Raw genomic sequence first — 26798 nt, forward strand, 5'->3', positions numbered from 1 at the left:
CTTGGACCCCAGTTCATTAAAAGGTATCTTGCTACTCTCGTTGTTTGACTCCCCATCAGGAAAAGACCAAACCCCCATTGTGGGTCTTGATTGAACTCAGTTTGAGGTTCTCCTTCTCTTCATCCTTTAGGATCCTGGGCTGAAGACCTGCGTCATGGTCATGGCGTCTACACATACTCCAACAGAGACTCATATGAAGACCTGCGTCATGGTCATGGCGTCTACACATACTCCAACAGAGACTCATATGAAGACCTGCGTCATGGTCATGGCGTCTACACATACTCCAACAGAGACTCATATGAAGACCTGCGTCATGGTCATGGCGTCTACACATACTCCAACAGAGACTCATATGAAGACCTGCGTCATGGTCATGGCGTCTACACATACTCCAACAGAGACTCATATGAAGACCTGCGTCATGGTCATGGCGTCTACACATACTCCAACAGAGACTCATATGAAGACCTGCGTCATGGTCATGGCGTCTACACATACTCCAACAGAGACTCATATGAAGACCTGCGTCATGGTCATGGCGTCTACACATACTCCAACAGAGACTCATATGAAGACCTGCGTCATGGTCATGGCGTCTACACAGACTCCAACAGAGACTCATATGAAGACCTGCGTCATGGTCATGGCGTCTACACATACTCCAACAGAGACTCATATGAAGACCTGCGTCATGGTCATGGCGTCTACACAGACTCCAACAGAGACTCATATGAAGACCTGCGTCATGGTCATGGCGTCTACACAGACTCCAACAGAGACTCATATGAAGGGGAATGGTTGAACAATGAAAGGTAACTCTGGTCTACATCCATTACATGGAATGGAAGAGTAGTTGTTACTGTGGAATGTGGATCCTAAATAAACTAAACTAAACTAAACTAAACTAAACAAACATCAGGGAATTCTATAAAGGAAGTCATCTTTACCTGTGACTGTATGTCTGTCCTTTACCTGTGACTGTATGTCTGTCCTCATCTTTACCTGTGACTGTATGTCTGTCCTCATCTTTACCTGTGACTGTATGTCTGTCCTCATCTTTACCTGTGACTGTATGTCTGTCCTCATCTTTACCTGTGACTGTATGTCTGTCCTCATCTTTACCTGTGACTGTATGTCTGTCCTCATCTTTACCTGTGACTGTATGTCTGTCCTCATCTTTACCTGTGACTGTATGTCTGTCCTCATCTTTACCTGTGACTGTATGTCTGTCCTCATCTTTACCTGTGACTGTATGTCTGTCCTCATCTTTACCTGTGACTGTATGTCTGTCCTCATCTTTACCTGTGACTGTATGTCTGTCCTCATCTTTACCTGTGACTGTATGTCTGTCCTCATCTTTACCTGTGACTGTATGTCTGTCCTCATCTTTACCTGTGACTGTATGTCTGTCCTCATCTTTACCTGTGACTGTATGTCTGTCCTCATCTTTACCTGTGACTGTATGTCTGTCCTCATCTTTACCTGTGACTGTATGTCTGTCCTCATCTTTACCTGTGACTGTATGTCTGACTGTATGTCTGTCCTTTGCATATCCCTCTGGTGACTCTGGATAACAGTTAGCCGATTGTTGGCCCTTGTGTTAGTAAACTTTTCAATCAATCAATCAATCAATCAATCAATCAATCAATCAATCAATCAATCACAGGCAGCCATGCTGGAAGAAGGAGAACTACATAAACATTCGGTGCAGGCCTCTATTGACCATTCATAGATGTTGATTTGAATGGGAAGTTATGTGGTTTCAAACCATCTTCTCACTCAGTAAAGAACATAATGCTCCCACAGTGTACTTTTCCCATATGGAAGTATTTTTTGGATTATTCTTTGACATTTTGTCTATTCTTTCAAGCATAATTGAAGACATGAACTGCTTTGAGGTTCAGGAGTTTCTATATGGACAAGAAAAGACTGCCTATCAGAAACACATGTTTAGGAGGGGGGGGGGGGGTTGTGCATACTGTACATTTAAATTGGAGAATTCAATTTGGACATTTTGTCTGCTTTAATTTAAGAAATCTTATGGGTAGGTGCTGTACAAGCATTTTCACAGGAACCGTTCTGTGGAAACGTCCCTGGTTTCCATTATGAAACCTTACTTGTAAACTTGAGTTTGTTTTAATTCATTCATAAATGTTCTAATTAACCTCACATTTACTTTATTCCCTTTATCCTTGGGGTCTGTTACACCCCGCAGTAAGGGGACACAACACAAGGCCACAGACATAGAAGGTGAGGGTGTAGTGACACAAAACCGTGAAACAGTTTTAATATAGTATTTATTTCACAAAAACTCAACAGAGAACAAGGCACCAAACAGTGGCACCAAATCAATATTCAAAAAGGAAAAGAACAGTGTCCATAACAGGGTCATTTTTACCTCAGCAGTTTAAACCTCCAGCAAATGATCATAATCAAAACTGTACCTGAATGAATGAATGAAAACTTTATTTAACAGATTGCAGAATGGGTACAATACAGTACAGCTCAATACACACACTTGTTAAGGGGATGCAGACCAGAGAAAGACTTTCGTCTTGTTTACATCAGGGTCCCCCATTTTCAATTCAGTGACATTTATGACATACACAACATACATGACATCATGACATTTATGGCATAGGGACATACATGACATACAGGTATGTCATTAGGACGATATTGATCACCCTTTGCGTCTTTTAGAGCAAAGATAATGAGAGTGCGTTGCAACGGCTGTAGTGGAAAATCTATGATTGTCTCACATAAATATAAATGATATGTATTGCATATATTCAAATGACACTTGTCTTTCATGACATAATTATGTGTATAGTGATTCATCATAATTGTGATTGCTTGTCAGGAGAACGCACACAGAGATGTTCAATGTCCTGGTTTATGTCAAAACCACCTGTTATCTGTGTGATTCAGCTTATTTATGACCACTTTCTAGAAAACACAGCAACCTGACCTTAGCAGCACTAAGATGTCAAATACCCTGCTGCAAATCAAATATGCAGGGGACATAGTCCACCACCAGTAAACACAATCATGACACCAGCCAGCTGTGTATTCAGAATATCACTGTATATAAAGTGATGACGCATTACCTAAAATGATATAGGTAATGCGTCTAAAATATTGAAAAATTTTATTTTTGCTGACGATACAAATGTCTTCTGTGAGGGAGAGAACCTCCAAATGCTTTTAAAGAATGTCACAGCTGAGCTATCCAAGCTGAAAGTGTGGTTTGATGTAAATAAATTATCATTAAATATAAAAAAAAAAAAATCATGATATTTGGTAAATGTGATATACAAGCAAATACACCGGTTGAACTAATGATTGATAGTATTAAACTGGAGAGGGTATTTGAGAATACATTTCTGGGTGTGATAATAGACCACAAACTCAACTGGAAACCTCAAGTCAAATATGTCAGGACTAAATTGGCACGGAGTGTTGGTGTTTTATGCAAGATAAGACACATTCTAAACCAGTGGAGGCTGCTGACCAAATTTTTAGGTGAAGCACAAATTATTATATTATATATTAAATTATATTTTTTAAACATCCCCAACGCTGCAACACCCCCATTCCTCCCAGGTGTCAGGCTCCTCATTCGCTTCCATTCATTTTGGGGACGTACAGTATACAGTGGCTCGGCGGCCCCTGATCAAACCAACAGACCATGTACAGTATACAGTGGCTCGGCGGCCCCTGATCAAACCAACAGACCATGTACAGTATACAGTGGCTCGGCGGCCCCTGATCAAACCAGACCATGTACAGTATACAGTGGCTCGGCGGCCCGATCAAACCAGACCATGTACAGTATACAGTGGCTCGGCGGCCCCTGATCAAACCAACAGACCATGAACAGTATACAGTGGCTCGGCGGCCCGATCAAACCAGACCATGTACAGTATACAGTGGCTCGGCGGCCCCTGATCAAACCAACAGACCATGTACAGTATACAGTGGCTCGGCGGCCCCTGATCAAACCAACAGACCATGTACAGTATACAGTGGCTCGGCGGCCCCTGATCAAACCAGACCATGTACAGTATACAGTGGCTCGGCGGCCCGATCAAACCAGACCATGTACAGTATACAGTGGCTCGGCGGCCCCTGATCAAACCAACAGACCATGAACAGTATACAGTGGCTCGGCGGCCCGATCAAACCAGACCATGTACAGTATACAGTGGCTCGGCGGCCCCTGATCAAACCAACAGACCATGTACAGTATACAGTGGCTCGGCGGCCCCTGATCAAACCAGACCATGTACAGTATACAGTGGCTCGGCGGCCCCTGATCAAACCAGACCATGTACAGTATACAGTGGCTCGGCGGCCCCTGATCAAACCAACAGACCATGTACAGTATACAGTGGCTCGGCGGCCCGATCAAACCAGACCATGTACAGTATACAGTGGCTCGGCGGCCCCTGATCAAACCAAGCAGACCATGAACAGTATACAGTGGCTCGGCGGCCCCTGATCAAACCAAGCAGACCATGTACAGTATACAGTGGCTCGGCGGCCCCTGATCAAACCAAGCAGACCATGTACAGTATACAGTGGCTCGGCGGCCCCTGATCAAACCAAGCAGACCATGTACAGTATACAGTGGCTCGGCGGCCCCTGATCAAACCAAGCAGACCATGTACAGTACACAGTGGCTCGGCGGCCCCTGATCAAACCAAGCAGACCATGTACAGTATACAGTGGCTCGGCGGCCCGATCTAACCAACAGACCATGTACAGTATGGCTCGGGCCCATCAAAAAATAACACAGTATGCTATGACTGGCCCCTGTAAATGTCCTAACACAACCCCCTCAATGTACAGTAAATGACCAAGTATGGTTGTCAATATTCCAATGTACAGTACAGTTTTGTTTGTACAGTTGTACAGTGTATGTCCCCCACCTCCAATGTACAGTCCCGTCCCGTCCCCCCCTACCCAACCTCCTCCAATGTACAGTTTCTACGTAAAATGTATATACTCCCTTTTCTGGACTATTTTTATATCACAAACAGTACTGTCTGTATGTGCAAGTCTGGTACATGTCATAATGTATAGATGTAGCAGTACTGTCTATCTGTATGTCATGTGTGTCATATATGTTATGATGAATTGAAAATGGGGGACCCTGATGTAAACAAGACGAAAGTCTTTCTCTGGTCTGCATCCCCTTAACAATTGTGTGTATTGAGCTGTACTGTGTACTGTACCCATTCTGCAATCTGTTAATAAAGTTTTCAATCAATCAATCAATCAATTCAATCAAGCGAATTGCAGTTCTGCTCAATGAATGAATCCGAGAGGAATCCGAATGTCCCCTCTAACTAGTGCTATATGCTTCATTGCGTCATTAATAAAGTTTTCAATCAATCAATCAAACAATGCCGTTTGTTTAGACATTCACAAGACTTGCATAACGTTACAACTGCACGGCGGCAGTTTCAACAACATTATGTATTGTCCCTTACCTTAGATGAGCCGCGCCTGCTGCATACATCCCACAACGTCATCTTTTCCATTCATTCATTCCAGATAGGGCGGCGGCATTGTTGTTATTGATATCATCTTCATTCATAAGAAAAAGGGGGACCCTGATGTAAACAAGACGAAAGTCTTTCTCTGGTCTGCATCCCCTTAACAATTGTGTGTATTGAGCTGTACTGTATTGTACCCATTCTGCAATCTGTTAATAAAGTTTTCAATCAATCAATCAATCAATCAATCAATGCCATCAGCCCTGTTTAGACATTCACAAGACTTGCGTAACGTTAGCTAGCAAGCAAGCTAGTCGACAATATCTCGTTCCTCCATGTATGTCTGTCCTCATCTTTACCTGTGACTGTATGTCTGTCCTCATCTTTACCTCTGACTGTATGTCTGTCCTCATCTTTACCTGTGACTGTATGTCTGTCCTCATCTTTACCTGTGACTGTATGTCTGTCCTCATCTTTACCTGTGACTGTATGTCTGTCCTCATCTTTACCTGTGACTGACGACGCTATCTACACACTACAGTACTAGAGAATTCAAAGTGCCCGCGAGGCGATGACGTTGTTGTTGTGACGTTTATGACGTTTAGCTTTTATCGCAGGTGTATATATATATCATCAAACGATGCACAATAAGTTCATGAACAATAACAAAACACTCCACCCTGGGCCTGATAGCTGCGGTGGTAGCCATTTAGCTACATTAGCTCCAACAAGTTATCTTCTTAAACTGAGATAAAAATTATTTTGAAAACAAGCTCGCTGCAGAGCCACAGTACAGCCCAAGAGAAACCATTATCTGATTGGGCCACAAGGCTGTCAATCATGCTAGCTGCAGAGCCACAGAACAGCAAAAGCTGATTGGTGGATTGAATGATTGACAGCCTTGTTATCCATTCAATGGCAAGAGTTTAACTGCACAGACCGTGCTTAGATGAAGTTAATAGCCTATTTTGATTGGCTGTTGAATGAATGAATGAATGAATTTATTCACACACACACACGATACATTTACATGCGAGTATCCTCATGTGATATCAAAGTCACAAATTGTGTGCATGTGCCAGGTCTCCCAAGAAGCTATTTAAAGCTTTTGGAGGGAGCCTGAACACAGATACAAACAGAATATAAACAACAAAACAATAACAAAAAACAAAACAAAACAATACAACGTGGGTAGGTTTACACACCTACCTACTAACTGACATATAACAGAGATACATAATACAGACAATTTTATTCCTAAGTTATAATTTTAATTAGAGATATGATTTTAGCAGTTCCTCTTTCAGTGATTTTTTAAAGGTTTTAAAGGTATTAGTCATTTTTAGATTTTCGTCAAGCTTGTTCCAGATCTGTGGACCCCTGCATGCTATGCTTAGGCTAGCACAATTGAGTCTTCTCCTCTTGCCAGATATAAGATGCTTATTTCTTGTGTTGTGGATGTGCAGTGGTTGGCAGACTGGGACAAGCTCAGACAGTCTGTGATTCATGTTGTTGACAACTTGATACATAATTGATGCGTTTTGATGAATGTTAAATTCAGCGAGCCTCAGGAGACCAAAGCGATGGAAAAGAGGCTTTGAGGGCGCTCTATACCCGGACCATGACAGCACTCGTAGTACCCTCTTTTGTAGGCTTTCTAGTTTCTTGAGATGGCTGGGGTATGTGTTGCACCATATGACGTTACAGTAATTGATGAGGGGTTCAAACAGGGTTTTGTATAAAGTGAGAAGGGCAGGCAAGGGAAGAAAATTACGTATTTTGCAGAATAAGCCAACATATTTGGACAGTTTTGTTTGTAGATATTTTATGTGGCATTTGAAGTTGAGTGACTCATCGATGATGACCCCCAGGAATTTTGTGGACACCACTCTTGACAGCTCCTTTCCATTTATTTGTATGCACATGTGATGTGTGCGCATCCAATTTGAGTGGAAGACAATGAAATTTGTTTTGCTGAGATTTAGTGATAATTTGTTGCATTTGAACCAGGTGTCCACTTTTTGTAGTTCTGTATTGAGTAGATCTTGTAGCTCGAGTGGATTTTTATGTGACAGAAACAAATTAGTGTCATCAGCGAATATTACTTTGTGCAGTAGTACAGATGAGTTGACAAAGTCATCGCATACACTGGGGGCCTACAAATACATTCTTTCATGGGGCCCAGAATCTGGAGCTACACCCCTGACTGCGTCACTACGGGAGACTGCAATTCAAAACTGGCCCCTGTAAATGTCATAACCCAACCCTAATGTACAGTAAATTACCAATGTACAGTTTTGCTTGTACAGTGGTACAGTTTCCCCCACTCCGCCTACCCCAACCCCCACCCACCTAACCACCTCCAATGTACAGTCCCCCCCCCCCCCCACCCCACACCTCCTCCAATGTACAGTTTCTACGTCAAATGTATATACTCTCTTTTTGAAACTCTTTTTGTATCACAAACAGTACTGTATTTGCAAATCTGGTATGTCATAAATATATAGATGTAGTACTGTATCTGTATATTGTGTTGTATGTCATAATATGTTATGATGAATTGAAAATGGGGGACCCTGATGTAAACAAGACGAAAGTCTTTCTCTGGTCTGCAGCGCCTGGCCCTTAACAATTGTGTGTATTGAACTGTACTGTAGTGTACTGTACCCATTCTGCAATCTGTTAATAAAGTTTTCAATCAATCAATCAATCAGTTAACGTAACTTAAAAACGTACAGGTCCAGGACTCAGTGAAAGATATCGTATATCCTGCAGAGTGGGACACAATAATAGTCTTCAACAAATAATATCTCGTTGTCTGTCTGTAGTTCCGATGGTAAAGAAGAGAACAGCCGGCAGCAGGTTGCGTTCATTCACTACTGTCTCGAAATCCCGCGTCCCGTTTTATATGACGAGCGATCAGCTTCTTCAATGTAATACAATCGATTTCGAGTGGGTGGTAATAAAGCAATGTTGACATCTTTAGTTCAATTCATTCTAGTGGCGGACGGTCGCTCCCTGTAGACACGATGATGCTGCGCCCCTCATTGACGCCCAGAAACATCATGGAATAATAATAACAACAACTAAGCAACAGATGGAGCTTTACTTTTTTTTTTTTCAAGAAAAAAAAAGTTTTGCACATCAACCAATCAAGAAATATCCTATTGGAATTGGCCAAAGAAAATGGCGTGGCGTTGTAGAAAACAAACGTATAGTTTTCCAAAGTAGCGCCTTATCGTTGGATGTTGGCCGCAGACAGACAGACAGACAGACAGACAGACAGACAGGTGTTTCTCGCGGCCCGGAGGCCAGAAGCTTATAGTTGACCTGTCAGCTCACTGACCACAGTGTCGGTGTCCAGGTCTTATAGTTGACCTGTCAGCTCACTGACCACAGTGTCGGTGTCCAGGTCTTATAGTTGACCTGTCAGCTCACTGACCACAGTGTCGGTGTCCAGGTCTTATAGTTGACCTGTCAGCTCACTGACCACAGTGTCGGTGTCCAGGTCTTATAGTTGACCTGTCAGCTCACTGACCACAGTGTCAGTGTCCAGGTCTTATAGTTGACCTGTCAGCTCACTGACCACAGTGTCGGTGTCCAGGTCTTATAGTTGACCTGTCAGCTCACTGACCACAGTGTCGGTGTCCAGGTCTTATAGTTGACCTGTCAGCTCACTGACCACAGTGTCAGTGTCCAGGTCTTATAGTTGACCTGTCAGCTCACTGACCACAGTGTCGGTGTCCAGGTCTTATAGTTGACCTGTCAGCTCACTGACCACAGTGTCAGTGTCCAGGTCTTATAGTTGACCTGTCAGCTCACTGACCACAGTGTCAGTGTCCAGGTCTTATAGTTGACCTGTCAGCTCATTGACCACAGTGTCGGTGTCCAGGTCTTATAGTTGACCTGTCAGCTCACTGACCACAGTGTCAGTGTCCAGGTCTTATAGTTGACCTGTCAGCTCATTGACCACAGTGTCAGTGTCCAGGTCTTATAGTTGACCTGTCAGCTCATTGACCACAGTGTCGGTGTCCAGGTCTTATAGTTGACCTGTCAGCTCACTGACCACAGTGTCAGTGTCCAGGTCTTATAGTTGACCTGTCAGCTCACTGACCACAGTGTCAGTGTCCAGGTCTTATAGTTGACCTGTCAGCTCACTGACCACAGTGTCGGTGTCCAGGTCTTATAGTTGACCTGTCAGCTCACTGACCACAGTGTCAGTGTCCAGGTCTTATAGTTGACCTGTCAGCTCACTGACCACAGTGTCAGTGTCCAGGTCTTATAGTTGACCTGTCAGCTCACTGACCAGTGTCAGTGTCCAGGTCTTATAGTTGACCTGTCAGCTCACTGACCACAGTGTCAGTGTCCAGGTCTTATAGTTGACCTGTCAGCTCACTGACCACAGTGTCGGTGTCCAGGTCTTATAGTTGACCTGTCAGCTCACTGACCACAGTGTCGGTGTCCAGGTCTTATAGTTGACCTGTCAGCTCACTGACCACAGTGTCGGTGTCCAGGTCTTATAGTTGACCATCAGCTCACTGACCACAGTGTCGGTGTCCAGGTCTTATAGTTGACCTGTCAGCTCACTGACCACAGTGTCTGTGTCCAGGTCTTATAGTTGACCTGTCAGCTCACTGACCACAGTGTCTGTGTCCAGGTCTTATAGTTGACCTGTCAGCTCACTGACCACAGTGTCGGTGTCCAGGTCTTATAGTTGACCTGTCAGCTCACTGACCAGTGTCTGTGTCCAGGTCTTATAGTTGACCTGTCAGCTCACTGACCACAGTGTCTGTGTCCAGGTCTTATAGTTGACCTGTCAGCTCACTGACCACAGTGTCGGTGTCCAGGTCTTATAGTTGACCTGTCAGCTCACTGACCACAGTGTCGGTGTCCAGGTCTTATAGTTGACCTGTCAGCTCACTGACCACAGTGTCAGTGTCCAGGTCTTATAGTTGACCTGTCAGCTCATTGACCACAGTGTCGGTGTCCAGGTCTTATAGTTGACCTGTCAGCTCACTGACCACAGTGTCAGTGTCCAGGTCTTATAGTTGACCTGTCAGCTCATTGACCACAGTGTCAGTGTCCAGGTCTTATAGTTGACCTGTCAGCTCATTGACCACAGTGTCGGTGTCCAGGTCTTATAGTTGACCTGTCAGCTCACTGACCACAGTGTCAGTGTCCAGGTCTTATAGTTGACCTGTCAGCTCACTGACCACAGTGTCAGTGTCCAGGTCTTATAGTTGACCTGTCAGCTCACTGACCACAGTGTCGGTGTCCAGGTCTTATAGTTGACCTGTCAGCTCACTGACCACAGTGTCAGTGTCCAGGTCTTATAGTTGACCTGTCAGCTCACTGACCACAGTGTCAGTGTCCAGGTCTTATAGTTGACCTGTCAGCTCACTGACCAGTGTCAGTGTCCAGGTCTTATAGTTGACCTGTCAGCTCACTGACCACAGTGTCAGTGTCCAGGTCTTATAGTTGACCTGTCAGCTCACTGACCACAGTGTCGGTGTCCAGGTCTTATAGTTGACCTGTCAGCTCACTGACCACAGTGTCGGTGTCCAGGTCTTATAGTTGACCTGTCAGCTCACTGACCACAGTGTCGGTGTCCAGGTCTTATAGTTGACCATCAGCTCACTGACCACAGTGTCGGTGTCCAGGTCTTATAGTTGACCTGTCAGCTCACTGACCACAGTGTCTGTGTCCAGGTCTTATAGTTGACCTGTCAGCTCACTGACCACAGTGTCTGTGTCCAGGTCTTATAGTTGACCTGTCAGCTCACTGACCACAGTGTCGGTGTCCAGGTCTTATAGTTGACCTGTCAGCTCACTGACCAGTGTCTGTGTCCAGGTCTTATAGTTGACCTGTCAGCTCACTGACCACAGTGTCTGTGTCCAGGTCTTATAGTTGACCTGTCAGCTCACTGACCACAGTGTCGGTGTCCAGGTCTTATAGTTGACCTGTCAGCTCACTGACCACAGTGTCGGTGTCCAGGTCTTATAGTTGACCTGTCAGCTCACTGACCACAGTGTCAGTGTCCAGGTCTTATAGTTGACCTGTCAGCTCACTGACCACAGTGTCAGTGTCCAGGTCTTATAGTTGACCTGTCAGCTCACTGACCACAGTGTCTGTGTCCAGGTCTTATAGTTGACCTGTCAGCTCACTGACCACAGTGTTGGTGTCCAGGTCTTATAGTTGACCTGTCAGCTCACTGACCACAGTGTCGGTGTCCAGGTCTTATAGTTGACCTGTCAGCTCACTGACCACAGTGTCGGTGTCCAGGTCTTATAGTTGACCTGTCAGCTCACTGACCACAGTGTCGGTGTCCAGGTCTTATAGTTGACCTGTCAGCTCACTGACCACAGTGTCAGTGTCCAGGTCTTATAGTTGACCTGTCAGCTCACTGACCACAGTGTCTGTGTCCAGGTCTTATAGTTGACCTGTCAGCTCATTGACCACAGTGTCAGTGTCCAGGTCTTATAGTTGACCTGTCAGCTCACTGACCACAGTGTCGGTGTCCAGGTCTTATAGTTGACCTGTCAGCTCACTGACCACAGTGTCTGTGTCCAGGTCTTATAGTTGACCTGTCAGCTCATTGACCACAGTGTCAGTGTCCAGGTCTTATAGTTGACCTGTCAGCTCACTGACCACAGTGTCAGTGTCCAGGTCTTATAGTTGACCTGTCAGCTCATTGACCACAGTGTCTGTGTCCAGGTCTTATAGTTGACCTGTCAGCTCACTGACCACAGTGTCAGTGTCCAGGTCTTATAGTTGACCTGTCAGCTCACTGACCACAGTGTCTGTGTCCAGGTCTTATAGTTGACCTGTCAGCTCACTGACCACAGTGTCAGTGTCCAGGTCTTATAGTTGACCTGTCAGCTCACTGACCACAGTGTCTGTGTCCAGGTCTTATAGTTGACCTGTCAGCTCACTGACCACAGTGTCTGTGTCCAGGTCTTATAGTTGACCTGTCAGCTCATTGACCACAGTGTCAGTGTCCAGGTCTTATAGTTGACCTGTCAGCTCACTGACCACAGTGTCAGTGTCCAGGTCTTATAGTTGACCTGTCAGCTCACTGACCAGTGTCAGTGTCCAGGTCTTATAGTTGACCTGTCAGCTCACTGACCACAGTGTCGGTGTCCAGGTCTTATAGTTGACCTGTCAGCTCATTGACCACAGTGTCAGTGTCCAGGTCTTATAGTTGACCTGTCAGCTCACTGACCACAGTGTCAGTGTCCAGGTCTTATAGTTGACCTGTCAGCTCATTGACCACAGTGTCAGTGTCCAGGTCTTATAGTTTACCTGTCAGCTCACTGACCACAGTGTCAGTGTCCAGGTCTTATAGTTGACCTGTCAGCTCACTGACCACAGTGTCAGTGTCCAGGTCTTATAGTTGACCTGTCAGCTCACTGACCACAGTGTCGGTGTCCAGGTCTTATAGTTGACCTGTCAGCTCACTGACCAGTGTCTGTGTCCAGGTCTTATAGTTGTCCTGTCAGCTCACTGACCACAGTGTCGATGTCCAGGTCTTATAGTTGACCTGTCAGCTCACTGACCACAGTGTCTGTGTCCAGGTCTTATAGTTGACCTGTCAGCTCACTGACCACAGTGTCAGTGTCCAGGTCTTATAGTTGACCTGTCAGCTCACTGACCACAGTGTCAGTGTCCAGGTCTTATAGTTGACCTGTCAGCTCACTGACCACAGTGTCAGTGACCAGGTCTTATAGTTGACCTGTCAGCTCACTGGCCACAGTGTCGGTGTCCAGGTCTTATAGTTGACCATCAGCTCACTGACCACAGTGTCGGTGTCCAGGTCTTATAGTTGACCATCAGCTCACTGACCACAGTGTCAGTGTCCAGGTCTTATAGTTGACCTGTCAGCTCACTGACCACAGTGTCAGTGTCCAGGTCTTATAGTTGACCTGTCAGCTCACTGACCACAGTGTCAGTGTCCAGGTCTTATAGTTGACCTGTCAGCTCACTGACCACAGTGTCGGTGTCCAGGTCTTATAGTTGACCTGTCAGCTCACTGACCACAGTGTCGGTGTCCAGGTCTTATAGTTGACCATCAGCTCACTGACCACAGTGTCGGTGTCCAGGTCTTGTGACCGCGGTCTGAGCGCTGCAGAGAATGCGCACCAAGAACAGCCGTCATCATCATCATCATCATCATCATCATCAGACTGTTCTCCAGCCGCAGGGGGAATTGAAATGGAATAATACATATTGTAGTAGGGATTGATTGATTGATTGATTGAAAATGTTATTAACAGATTGCAGAATGGGTACAATACAGTACAGCTCAATATACACACAATTGTTAAGGGGATGCAGACCAGAGAAAGAAAGTAGTGTATTCTAAACTTCTAAAGGACTTGGAGAATATGGTAGTCCAATGTGATTACCCTTTAAAAATCATCTAGGATCCTATAATGGTGAGTGTGTACAATTAACTTTCTTTAGTTGTATTTTCCCTCACCGAATAGAAATATATAACAATTATAGTCTACTTTGCATGCATTTCTCAGTAATTTCAAGGACTCATTATTGGAAATGATTGACCATAATTCAAGATGAAGGCGGCAATATCATTCTAAAGAAAGGACGCCACCTAGTGGCGTGTCACTATATTAGTAGACTCTATGGATATATTTTAGTCTTCGTTCTATGACCGCGTCTCATTCATTCTTTCTCACTTTAGTCATAAATCAAATAAACAGACAAAGAGAAACATAAAGTAAGTTTCATATCGTTACTTTGCACAGTGTTTCCAGGATTTGACGTTGTGTACCCAACCCCCCCCCCACCCAACCTCCTCCAATGTACAGTTTCTACGTCAAATGTATATGCTCCCTTTTCCTGACTCCTTCTGTATCACAAACAGTACTGTATTTGCAAATCTGGTATGTCATAAATGTATAGATGTAGCAGTACTGACTATCTGTATGTCATGTATGTCATATATGTCCAGATGAATTGAAAATGGGGGACCCTGATGTAAACAAGACGAAAGTCTTTCTCTGGTCTGCATCCCCTTAACAATTGTGTGTATTGAGCTGTACTGTATTGTACCCATTCTGCAATCTGTTAATAAAGTTTTCAATCAATCAATCAATCAATCAATCAATCAATCAATCAATTCAATCAATCAATCAATCTGTTTTTTCTTTGACCGCATCATACAAAGTCATCTAGATCTCATAGCCGGAAGGACGTTTCGATGGGAATATTTTTTTTTACCAAGCTGTAAAGCCGTAATTTATCATATGTTATAAACCCACCCTTTACCATAACTCTAACAACCGCCCCCACCACATACAAAATAAAAATACATGTACAAACGTCCTTCCCGAATATGGGATCTAGTCACTACCGGTCTGATCGCTAATCACTGTTACTATGGAGACGGACCAAACTCATGAGTAACGTCAGAGACGTTGGAGCATAATTTAATAAACCAACGCTAATAAACCAGTCAGTTAGTTTAGCTAACATTAGTTATGAAACTCTGAAAGCAAATGACCGGTATTTGCTTCCTATGGTTGCAGGGATATGTCGCACAGGTAACGTTACCGTCAACATAGTGTGTATATCATGTTGGTTGATTGATTGATTGATTGATTGAAAAGTTTATTAACAGATTGCAGAATGGGTACAGTACAGTACAGCTCGATACACACAATTGTTAAGGGGATGCAGACCAGAGAAAGACTTTCGTCTTGTTTCCATCAGGGTCCCCCATTTTCAATTCATCATAATTGGTTAGGGTATACCTTGTGTATACTGCACCTGTGTATACTGTATACTGTACTTACTCATAGTATATATTTAGATTCTAGTGTTTATTGTAACCATATTTATTGTAATGTATAATATAACTGATATTCAGGTCATATTACAGACCCTCATCTGCACCTTTGATCACACTGCCTACTTGCTCATATGCTTATATTCAGAGTTAATTATATTGTTTACACTGCCTATTTGTACATTTCTACTGTACGGTATTGGGTCTTTGGGTGAATACTTCATTGGCGGGGAAGAAGAACACTGATAGCGGTGTGTGGACCGTCCTGCGAGCCCCAGACCACCGCCCCACGAGCCCCAGACCACCGTCCTGCGAGCCCCAGACCACCGTCCTGCGAGCCCCAGACCACCGTCCTGCGAGCCCCAGACCACCGTCCTGCGAGCCCCAGACCACCATCCTGCGAGCCCCAGACCACCGCCCTGCGAGCCCCAGACCACCGTCCCGCGAGCCCCAGACCACCGTCCTGCGAGCCCCAGACCACCGTCCTGCGAGCCCCAGACCACCGTCCTGCGAGCCCCAGACCACCGTCCTGCGAGCCCCAGACCACCGTCCTGCGAGCCCCAGACCACCGTCCCGCGAGCCCCAGACCACCGCCCCGCGAGCCCCAGACCACGTCCTGCGAGCCCCAGACCACCGTCCCGCGAGCCCCAGACCACCGTCCCGCGAGCCCCAGACCACGTCCTGCGAGCCCCAGACCACCGTCCTGCGAGCCCCAGACCACCGTCCCGCGAGCCCCAGACCACCGTCCCGCGAGCCCCAGACCACGTCCTGCGAGCCCCAGACCACCGTCCTGCGAGCCCCAGACCACCGTCCCGCGAGCCCCAGACCACCGTCCCGCGAGCCCCAGACCACCGTCCCGCGAGCCCCAGACCACCGTCCCGCGAGCCCCAGGCCACCGCCCTGCGAGCCCCAGGCCACCGCCCCGCGAGCCCCAGACCACCGTCCCGCGAGCCCCAGACCACCGTCCCGCGAGCCCCAGACCACCGTCCTGCGAGCCCCAGGCCACCGTCCCGCGAGCCCCAGACCACCGTCCCGCGAGCCCGAGGCCACCGTCCTGCGAGCCCCAGACCACCGTCCCGCGAGCCCGAGGCCACCGTCCTGCGAGCCCCAGGCCACCGTCCCGCGAGCCCCAGGCCACCGTCTGTGAGTCTCAGCAGTCAATAATAATAATAATAATACACTTTATTTGTATAGCACCTTTCATACAAGAAGTGCTTCACAGCAGTAAAACAAAGACATAGGCAAAAATGTGCACAAAATTGGCAGATCAAGAGCAATGCATGTGTGACCCGTGTGATCTCGCTCTGCATTGTGTTTCGATTCGACCCCTGTTAAGGGATCGCCCTGAGTGGGAGTTGAACCCCGGCCTCGCGCGCCGCGGGCGGCATCACAGACCACTGTACCAAGAGGTGAATTCACTTCTAAGTACTGGGTCTGGAATACATCATTACTATACATCACAAAATAAACCAACAGGAATAAAGATCTGGAGCGTTATATATATATATATAAGACGTCAAACCTCTAATGTGTTCATAATAATATACCTTGCTTCCGTTGGGTTTGCCAGACGTGACTTTATCCACAACTAGCTTCAGGTTAGCGAGCTCCTGTCTCATCAACTCATCCACCTGATGGAAACAGAGCGAACCAGTGAACACCACTGCCTGATGTTCTAATTACTCTATTTGATATCATTCTAACAACTGCTTATTCTCTCGGTTTTAAACCGCTGTTTCATTAAACCAGAATAAAGCGAAGTAAATCACGCTTTACTTGACAGTAGCAATTCTTATTCCCAAGTCTTCAATGTACAAATACAAAATGTAATCACAGGAGTTGGTGATTACATGCATAAAGCCCAGAATTTGTTATGATTAAATGGTAAAGTGCATTTATACTGTATATCTATTTTCTCCAAAGCACTTTACAATTTTGTTCCTCACATTCACCCATTCACTGACACATTCACACACCAACGGCAGAGGCGACCATGCAAGGTGCCAACCTGCTCATCGGGAGCAATTAGGGGTTAAGGGTCTTGCTCAAGGCCACTTCGACACGCTGCCCGGGAGGAGCGGGAATCGAACCGGGAACCTTCAGATTACCAGACGACCGCTCTACCTCCCGAGACACTGTCTCTAGACCACTCTACCTCCTGAGCCACTGTCTCTAGACCAGCTCTACCTCCTGAGCCACTGTCTCTAGACCAGCTCTACCTCCTGAGACACTGTCTCTAGACCAGCTCTACCTCCTGAGCCACTGTCTCTAGACCAGCTCTACCTCCTGAGCCACTGTCTCTAGACCGCTCTACCTCCTGAGCCACTGTCTCTAGACCAGCTCTACCTCCTGAGACACTGTCTCTAGACCAGCTCTACCTCCTGAGCCACTGTCTCTAGACCAGCTCTACCTCCTGAGACACTGTCTCTAGACCAGCTCTACCTCCTGAGACACTGTCTCTAGACCACTCTACCTCCTGAGACACTGTATCTAGACCAGCTCTACCTCCTGAGCCACTGTCTCTAGACCGCTCTACCTCCTGAGCCACTGTATCTAGACCAGCTCTACCTCCTGAGCCACTGTCTCTAGACCAGCTCTACCTCCTGAGCCACTGTCTCTAGACCGCTCTACATCATGAGCCACTGTCTCTAGACCGCTCTACCTCCTGAGCCACTGTATCTAGACCAGCTCTACCTCCTGAGACACTGTCTCTAGACCGCTCTACCTCCTGAGACACTGTCTCTAGACCACGCTACCTCCTGAGCCACTGTCTCTAGACCAGCTCTACCTCCTGAGACACTGTCTCTAGACCAGCTCTACCTCCTGAGCCACTGTCTCTAGACCAGCTCTACCTCCTGAGCCACTGTCTCTAGACCGCTCTACCTCCTGAGCCACTGTCTCTAGACCAGCTCTACCTCCTGAGACACTGTCTCTAGACCAGCTCTACCTCCTGAGCCACTGTCTCTAGACCAGCTCTACCTCCTGAGACACTGTCTCTAGACCAGCTCTACCTCCTGAGACACTGTCTCTAGACCACTCTACCTCCTGAGACACTGTATCTAGACCAGCTCTACCTCCTGAGCCACTGTCTCTAGACCGCTCTACCTCCTGAGCCACTGTATCTAGACCAGCTCTACCTCCTGAGCCACTGTCTCTAGACCAGCTCTACCTCCTGAGCCACTGTCTCTAGACCGCTCTACATCATGAGCCACTGTCTCTAGACCGCTCTACCTCCTGAGCCACTGTATCTAGACCAGCTCTACCTCCTGAGACACTGTCTCTAGACCGCTCTACCTCCTGAGACACTGTCTCTAGACCACGCTACCTCCTGAGCCACTGTCTCTAGACCAGCTCTACATCATGAGCCACCGTCTCTAGACCGCTCTACCTCCTGAGCCACTGTCTCTAGACCAGCTCTACCTCCTGAGCCACTGTCTCTAGACCGCTCTACCTCCTGAGCCACTGTCTCTAGACCAGCTCTACCTCCTGAGCCACTGTCTCTAGACCGCTCTACCTCCTGAGCCACTGTCTCTAGACCGCTCTAGCTCACTCCTGAGCCACTTCCTGAACCTGCGACCACTGTTATCAACGCTCCTCCTGAGCCACTGTCTCTAGACCGCTCTACCTCCTGAGCCACTGTCTCTAGACCAGCTCTACCTCCTGAGCCACTGTCTCTAGACCGCTCTACCTCCTGAGCCACTGTCTCTAGACCGCTCTACCTCCTGAGCCACTGTCTCTAGACCAGCTCTACCTCCTGAGACACTGTCTCTAGACCAGCTCTACCTCCTGAGCCACTGTCTCTAGACCAGCTCTACCTCCTGAGACACTGTCTCTAGACCGCTCTACCTCCTGAGCCACTGTCTCTAGACCGCTCTACATCCTGAGCCACTGTCTCTAGACCGCTCTACCTCCTGAGCCACTGTCTCTAGACCGCTCTACCTCCAGAGCCACTGTCTCTAGACCGCTCTACATCCTGAGCCACTGTCTCTAGACCGCTCTACCTCCTGAGCCACTGTATCTAGACCGCTCTACATCCTGAGCCACTGTCTCTAGACCGCTCTACCTCCTGAGCCACTGTCTCTAGACCGCTCTACCTCCTGAGCCACTGTGCTGTTATCCTGTAGTCCGTGTATCCACAGGGGCAGCATTACCTGCACGCGGATCTCTGCCTCAATCTCTTTCCTTTTTTCCTCCTTGACCAGCTCGGCTTCATGCCTCTGGCTGTAGTTGCTCGACTCCTCACGGTTCTGCCACACATCTGATGATAAAAGACACGTTCAGTTGAGGTCAGGGAGGCAGCGACACAAACTCTTCACTGCCGATGCCCATTCTAACCCTAACCCTAACCTTTAAGCACCGTCAGATAGGGGGAACCATTCTACGGTAAATCCTAACCTTTGTCGTATATTCTATACATTTCTAAGGTTATTTACAGTGCATTGAGGTTGCCAACTAGAGGGAGAGAAGGAGAATGGTTCCTCTCATCTGACTTCAAATATAGCCAGTAGAGAAATAAACTGTGCAGCCAGACAATAGAGCTATAGTTAAAACTCATGATTTATTTGCCTCTGGGCTCAGAGTGAAATTAAATGTTGTTGTTTACATACAGGGATCATTTCATAGTACATCAAAACATGTTGTACAAAATTATTGATAAGGTTTGCACATCAAACCCAGTCTGTACATAAAACAGTAGTCATGTTTATCAAATGAAGAGAGAATCTACTGAGCATTTCACATGAGTAAACCTGGTCAACAGATAGGGATCTGTACATGTTACACTAAACTAAACAACAGTGGTTTTTCCATGATTTACTCACATGCAAGACAACAGCATTCTCTGGATGCTTAACAATGAGTTTTCCTTTTTATACTCAAAATGATGTCACAAGTTGACTTGATTCATAGCCAATCAGTTATATTATATATATATATATATATATATATGGCGTTCTGTTCCAATTGGTTCTTGATTCTAAAAACAGGCTTTCTTCTGTTTCTTGGGTTCCAATCAGGTTTGTCTTCTGGGGGCCGTCCGCCCCCTCCTTTGGGCTGTGGTCTTCTCAGTTGGACAGAGGGGTAATTCCCATAAACTTTTACAAAGTATTTCCAGTGTATATGAATTACACTCTTCCAGTATTATCACAGTTTTACTCTTTTGTTTACCTTTTGATACCAAATTGCATACTCAGGTGACATTCTAAATGACATTTAAATCCTTTTATCAAATAAGTCAGTTTAATTAATATAATCTTGTTTGTGCTGGTCTGCCCTCGTTCAGACCAGCTGTCCTCTTGACTCCTACGGGGGGTGTGAGGTACATTAACATAAAGTCAACTTGAGGTTCCCACTCTGTGCGTGGGAAGATCTAATCATTCTAGTCATATGTACTTAAGGCATTATTTGTATTTAACCATTATTACAGATATTTGCAGTTTTCAGTGATGATGTAACAGTGCGTTTTGTCTCTAATCTATAATTGTTTCATTTAGCCTTCTGCTTTTTGGTGCAACTGTCCCTGTGGAAAGGTGTTGTTTGTTCTATAGATTAGCCATTGCTTGAGTGGGGGTTGAGTGACTGTTCCTTCTGTTCTAAGTAGTTAAGTACATCTGTTTGTGTGGGGGTTTGTTGACTGTCTCCTGAATACAGTTCAACACAGCAGGGGTTTCATAGGGGCTCAAACAGTTTTACCTGTTTCCTGTCACGCTAGTATCACTCCTTATGGCACACCAGACTTTTGCATTGTGGTTTTCTAATTATACACACATATGGATTATGAAATACACAGTCAATGTTACCACACCTTTAAGCATTGTGAGATACGGGGAACCATTCTACTGTAACTCCTAACCTTTAAGCATCGTCAGATAGGGGGGACCATTCTAACTCCTAACCTTTAAGCATCGTCAGATAGGGGGAACCATTCTACTGTAACTCTTAACCTTTAACACATTGGGCGCCAGCCATTAGACGGGTCCCGTTGTAGCAATGCCACGCTTTAAAAGATAGGAGTGCGTACCTTGTTTGTAGAGCTATAGTATGAGGTTTTTTATGGAGCTTACCCACAAAGGTCTTGTGTCCCACTTCCAAATCAGACAGGAGAGCAGAGGGCAGCATCTTCAACCCTGCCTCCTCCTCCCCCTGTGGTTCAGTAGAAGGTTACGCCGGTCCATCTAAACATGCACTGCATTGCAATCTCTACCTGATCACATTATGGTTGATTCGATTGAGCTAAATCCTCTTATTTAGTAATAGTAGTATTAGTCGTTTTTGTATTCAGTCATCACACACAATACAATATGCAATATGCAGACTGTCAACAGTCTTTGATTTTGGCAGTGACAGAAAAGGTACAGGCTGAAGCATAACACTTATACATGCCTGTCCTGTATTCTTAAGCCTCCAAAACAGAAACCAAAAAATTGACAAAATACAACTTATTCAGATTTGTAACCTTCAATAATATCTATACAAACCATTTTTTGGATAAGCAAAAGCAAATGACTAATTCTTAAATGTATATCAGCATTGTTCCACAAGTTAACCTCAACAATAGAAATACATCTCCTTGTAATCCCTTTCTTAGCTTTTTGAACAGTAAACTTACAAACGTCTCTCAAATCATATTTGCTTTCCTGTATTGGGAAAAAAATAAAATGTATAATAAACCAAATCATTACATTTCATAACTTTATAAACAGTGGATTTGTGTGGTCATAGTAATCAGCCTTATAAATGCTTTAGATCTTTATATTGTTCAGAATTCATAATACAACATAATACATAATACAAACATGATTGAAAACAACACAATTCCAGAACAACCCACCTCTTCTCCTCCCTTCCCTTTGTCCTTTCCTTTCTTTCCTTGTTCCTTCTTCTCTTCTTTGCCCTTTGGTTTGTTGTTGACGTCCTCCTCCTCCTCCTTTGCAGCTAATTCCTCCATTAACTGAAACAAAGCATAGTTGCATCACTGTCATTTAATGATCACCTGTCGATTTGATTGACTGATTATTTTTTATACATCTTTGCCTACCAAGATGTCTGCAATGATAATGTAATACAGATTTGAACTACTGTACAAGCAGGCTGTGAACTATAGTTTGACTGTGTGATGGGAGATAGATGCTGTACTGTACCTCCTGGGGGGTTTTCTCTGCGAAGAGAAGAGTGGAGCCTCCGGCCTCTTGCTCTGGGTAGTCTGGAAAAGATCCTGTTGCATCACTAGAAGTCAAACGTGCAGGAAAGAATGATACATTATATAACCATCAACGTATCAGCACTTTGTGCCCCTGTGGCTGTTAAAGCGCTTTATAAATTAAGTTGGATTGGATGGATTGGATTGGACCATCAACATATTTTAATCAAAATCACCCTGATTGGGGAAATGCTCTGTGTAAAAAGAGGACTAGCAGACTACAGACTACAGAGAGTGGCACGTTCAGCTGAACGCACAATTGGAGGGGGGCTCCCCACTCTCCAGAACATTTACAACAAGCGGTGCAGGGGTAAGGCTAAGAGAATTATCAAGGACTCCAGCCACCCAAACAACTGCCTCTTTGAACTGCTGCGGTCAGGCAAGCGATACCGGAGTCTCATGGCAAGCACAGAAAGACTCAGAAGAAGCTTCTATCCCCAGGCCATCAGGTTGCTCAACGAACAATAACACTATGCAACAACCATCAAATGCACTCACAACACACACATCTGTGAGGTTTTGTCCGCTGCTCACCTACTCGCTCTGTTCCTTTAAGCCTACTCGCTCTGTTCCTTTAAGTTTTCAGTTAATTAATTGCATTCTCCTCTTCACACGCTTCTTCCTGTAGACGCCGTTTGATTGGTGCTTCCCCAACCACACGCTTGTCAATCTCATCCCGCAGCTGTCACAGCTTGTCATTAAGCATTCCTTTTGATTATATATACCCCGATTCCCCATCAAGTGTTGTTGGATCGTTTTGATATATTATCAGCATTTGCCGTTCCTTCCTTGCCTGCTGTTTTCCCTGTGCTTTGCCTCCCAGGACACTCAAGAAGTATTCCGCTTGGACAACCCGTTCCCCGTAACGACGCGCTCGCCCTGTTTGATCCTGCTCTCTTTACGCACAGCGCCTGGGTGAGTTTTGCAAGACAGTCTTTTGTCCCTATCGTTTTTCGTGTGTGTAGACACTGAAGAGATCCTGCTTTTTGTTCGGTCTGTCACTCACCCTGTGCCTGCTTTTTGGATTGTTCATTTGGGATAATATTTGCTTGAACTTTGCTCACTGTGTGTATTCACACCGAAGATATTATCACTTGGATTATTATTGGGACATCGCTCACTGTGTGTATTCGCACCGAAGATTCTATCACTTGGATTGTTGTTGGGACATTGCTCACAGTGTGTATTTACACCGAAGATTCAGTCACTTGGATTACCTGTTTTGGGACAAGTCACTTCTCCTGTCACCTGTTCTGTTCCCAACTGTACTCTGAGCTAACCCGCTCTCTCTCTCTCTCTCTCTGTCCCGTTACCACCTCGGAGAGCTGCCGAGAGGATTCTGCAGAGCGGCTCTGACGTCACTGTCAGATTTCTCAGACAAACCTTCCCGGGAGAAGCTGCAGAGCAGCAACATTCTTCTAATGCTTGTATCCCAGTCTTTGTTTGTTTTCAACCAAGTTCTTGCTGCTATTTTGTGAAATAAAACAAGCCCTAGTTTTTGGCAACTCTGAAACAACTCTCTTTGTGTCGTTAGCGTTTGGGGTCGGTGTCAAACCATAACATTACGATCCAACCAATATGACGACCCCAGCCGACACAGAGAGAGTCAGAACAGCACTAGCTGGTCAGATCGAGTTGACCAAGGATCACAGTCACCAACTAGAGAGGGCTGCGGCTGCGGTGCATGAACTCAGGGAACAGGTCCAGCCTATTCAAGGGTCCCTGGCCGCTCTGGCAGGACAACAGTCAAGTATACTCCTTCATCTTCACACGCTGAGCGACACCGTTAACGCTTTACTTGTACCCCCACTTCCTTCAGGAGCATTGGCAGGAGCATCCCCCGCAGCCCCAGCAGGCCCCGCGCTTCCCGATCCCGCACCTCGGGAACCCCGTCTCTCCGTCCCACGGCTGTTCGACGGCAATCCCGAGGAGTGTGCCACATTCATCATGCAATGTGAGTTGGTTTTCCGTCATCAACCCAGTCGATTCACTTCAGAAGGAGCCCGAGTGGCCTATATGACAAACTTGCTCTCAGGCCGGGCAGCCCAGTGGGTCACTTCCTCCTGGGCAATGGATGCAGATTTTTGTTTCTCCTATCCAGACTTCGTGGCTGAGCTCCGCAGGGTGTTCCACCATCCAGCCCGTGGTCTGGACCCTGGAGCCCGGTTGGGTACCTTCCGACAGGGGAGCGGCGGGGTAACAGACTACGTCCTGGAGTTTCGACTGGCGGCGGTGGAGAGTGGTTGGAACGACCCAGCACTTCGCCTAACCTTCATGAGGGGGCTCAGTGACGCAGTCAGGGACCAGCTCGCGACCCGGGAGGAGCCTGACTCCCTCGAGGACCTGTTCAGCCTCGCCATTCGCATCGACGGACGCCTCCAGGAGAGAAGGCGTGAGAGGACCCGACAGGTACCTCCTGAGGGACTCCGGATCCCCCGTACTCATGACGTTACTGCTGGTCGCCCTGCCCTCAACACGACTGGTGGTAGCTTACCCTCCCGTTCGGTTCGCGAGGAGGAACCCATGCAGCTGGGACGCTCTCATCTGAGCCAGGCTGAACGTGAGGCGAGGTACAGGTCCGGTCTCTGCCTCTACTGCGGTCGGGAGGGACACCGAATCGCCAACTGCCCCACCCGGCCAAAAGACCAGGCTCGCCGAGACCCCGGGAAATCCTGGTGAGCTGTTTTTCTCATTCCCAGAGCCGCGCACCACCTGGCCATCTGATGAGCGTCACCCTGGCCTGGGCGGACCAACGGGCCACGGTGGAGGCACTCATCGACTCTGGGGCAGACGAGAGTTTCCTCGACTTCGAGTTTGCTACCCGGGCCAACATTCCACTTGAGGACCTAGTGAGGCCTTTGGAGATCTTCGCATTGGACCAACACCGCCTGGCCGACATCTCTCAACGCACCTGCCCAGTCGTGCTGACCATCGCTGGGAACCACGTAGAGAGAATCCAGTTCCTTATCACCCGATCCCCTCTTGTCCCGGTGGTCCTGGGTAGGCCCTGGCTCGCGCTGCACGAGCCCCACATAGCCTGGTCCTCCGGTACCATCAAGGGCTGGAGCTCCTCCTGTCACGCCCAGTGTCTACAGGCGGCGTCCTGTCCCCCGCCCCGGAGGCCCGCTGGTGAGTCGCCTCCGGACTCTTCATCCATACCCCCCGAGTACCACGACCTCTTGGAGGTTTTCAGTAAGTCCAGGGCTCAGGCCCTTCCACCCCACCGTCCTTACGACTGCGCCATCGACCTCCGCCAAGGGGCTCCCCTTCCCGGCAGCCGCCTCTACAGTCTGACCGTTCCGGAGAAGAAGGCGATGGATCAGTACATCTCTGAGTCCTTGGAAGCAGGACTCATTCGGCCTTCCTCCTCCCCGGTGGCGGCCGGTTTCTTCTTTGTTGGGAAGAAGGACGGGGACCTTCGACCCTGCATCGACTATCGCCAGCTCAACGAGATCACCATCAAGAACAAGTACCCTCTTCCTCTCATGAACTCCACCTTCGAACCTCTCACCCAGGCTACCGTCTTTACCAAGCTGGACCTCCGGAGTGCCTACCATCTTGTCCGTATCCGTGAGGGCGATGAATGGAAGACCGCCTTCAAGACCCCCAGGGGCCACTACGAGTACCTGGTGATGCCGTTCGGCCTCACCAACGCCCCGGCGGTATTCCAGGCGCTCATGAACGACGTCCTTCGTGACATGCTGGAGGTGTTTGTGGTGGTGTACCTGGACGACATCCTCATCTTCTCCAAGACCCTCGAGGAGCACATCCAGCATGTCCGCCGTGTGCTGGAGCGCCTCCTCCACAATCGGCTCTTCGTCAAGGCGGAGAAGTGCCGTTTCCACTCCGACTCCGTCGACTACCTGGGCTTCATCGTGGAGAAGGGCTTGACCCGAGCGGATCCTCGCAAGATCCAAGCTGTGGAGGAATGGCCTGAACCCACCACTCGGAAGGAGTTACAGAGTTTCCTCGGGTTCGCCAACTTCTACAGAAGGTTCATCCGGAACTACAGTCAAGTGGCGGAGCCACTTACCTGACTGACCTATCCCGCCCTGCCGTTCGACTGGTCCCCAGCGGCATGTGCTGCGTTCCGCTCCCTCAAGAAGAGGTTCACTTCCGCCCCGATCTTGCTCCACCCTGACCCCAAGAGACAGTTCATCGTTGAGGTGGACGCCTCGGATACTGGACTGGGGGCTGTCTTATCCCAGCGTTCGGCAACGGACCAGAAGGTACATCCTTGCGCCTTCTACTCGCGTCGGTTCCTCCCTGCCGAGAGGAACTACAA

The 26798-nt window shown here is 47.2% G+C and overlaps 1 protein-coding gene across 1 annotated transcript in view; it reads right to left on the reverse strand.

Annotated features, from left to right (window-relative positions):
* Window positions 1–26798, reverse strand: part of LOC311229714 (dynein regulatory complex protein 11-like) — a gene marked incomplete at both ends in the record, with an annotated part of 151851 nt that overhangs the window by 105523 nt on the left and 19530 nt on the right. The window contains 5 exons of the mRNA XM_084315789.1: window positions 16863–16946; window positions 19467–19573; window positions 21378–21453; window positions 22145–22264; window positions 22455–22539. Coding sequence (XP_084171915.1) covers window positions 16863–16946; window positions 19467–19573; window positions 21378–21453; window positions 22145–22264; window positions 22455–22539 — 472 coding nt within the window. The remainder of the gene's footprint in view (window positions 1–16862; window positions 16947–19466; window positions 19574–21377; window positions 21454–22144; window positions 22265–22454; window positions 22540–26798) is intronic.

Source organism: Notolepis coatsorum (genome assembly GCF_963971535.1).
Source record: "Notolepis coatsorum genome assembly, chromosome: 6".
NCBI classification, from domain to species: Eukaryota; Metazoa; Chordata; class Actinopteri; order Aulopiformes; family Paralepididae; genus Notolepis; species Notolepis coatsorum.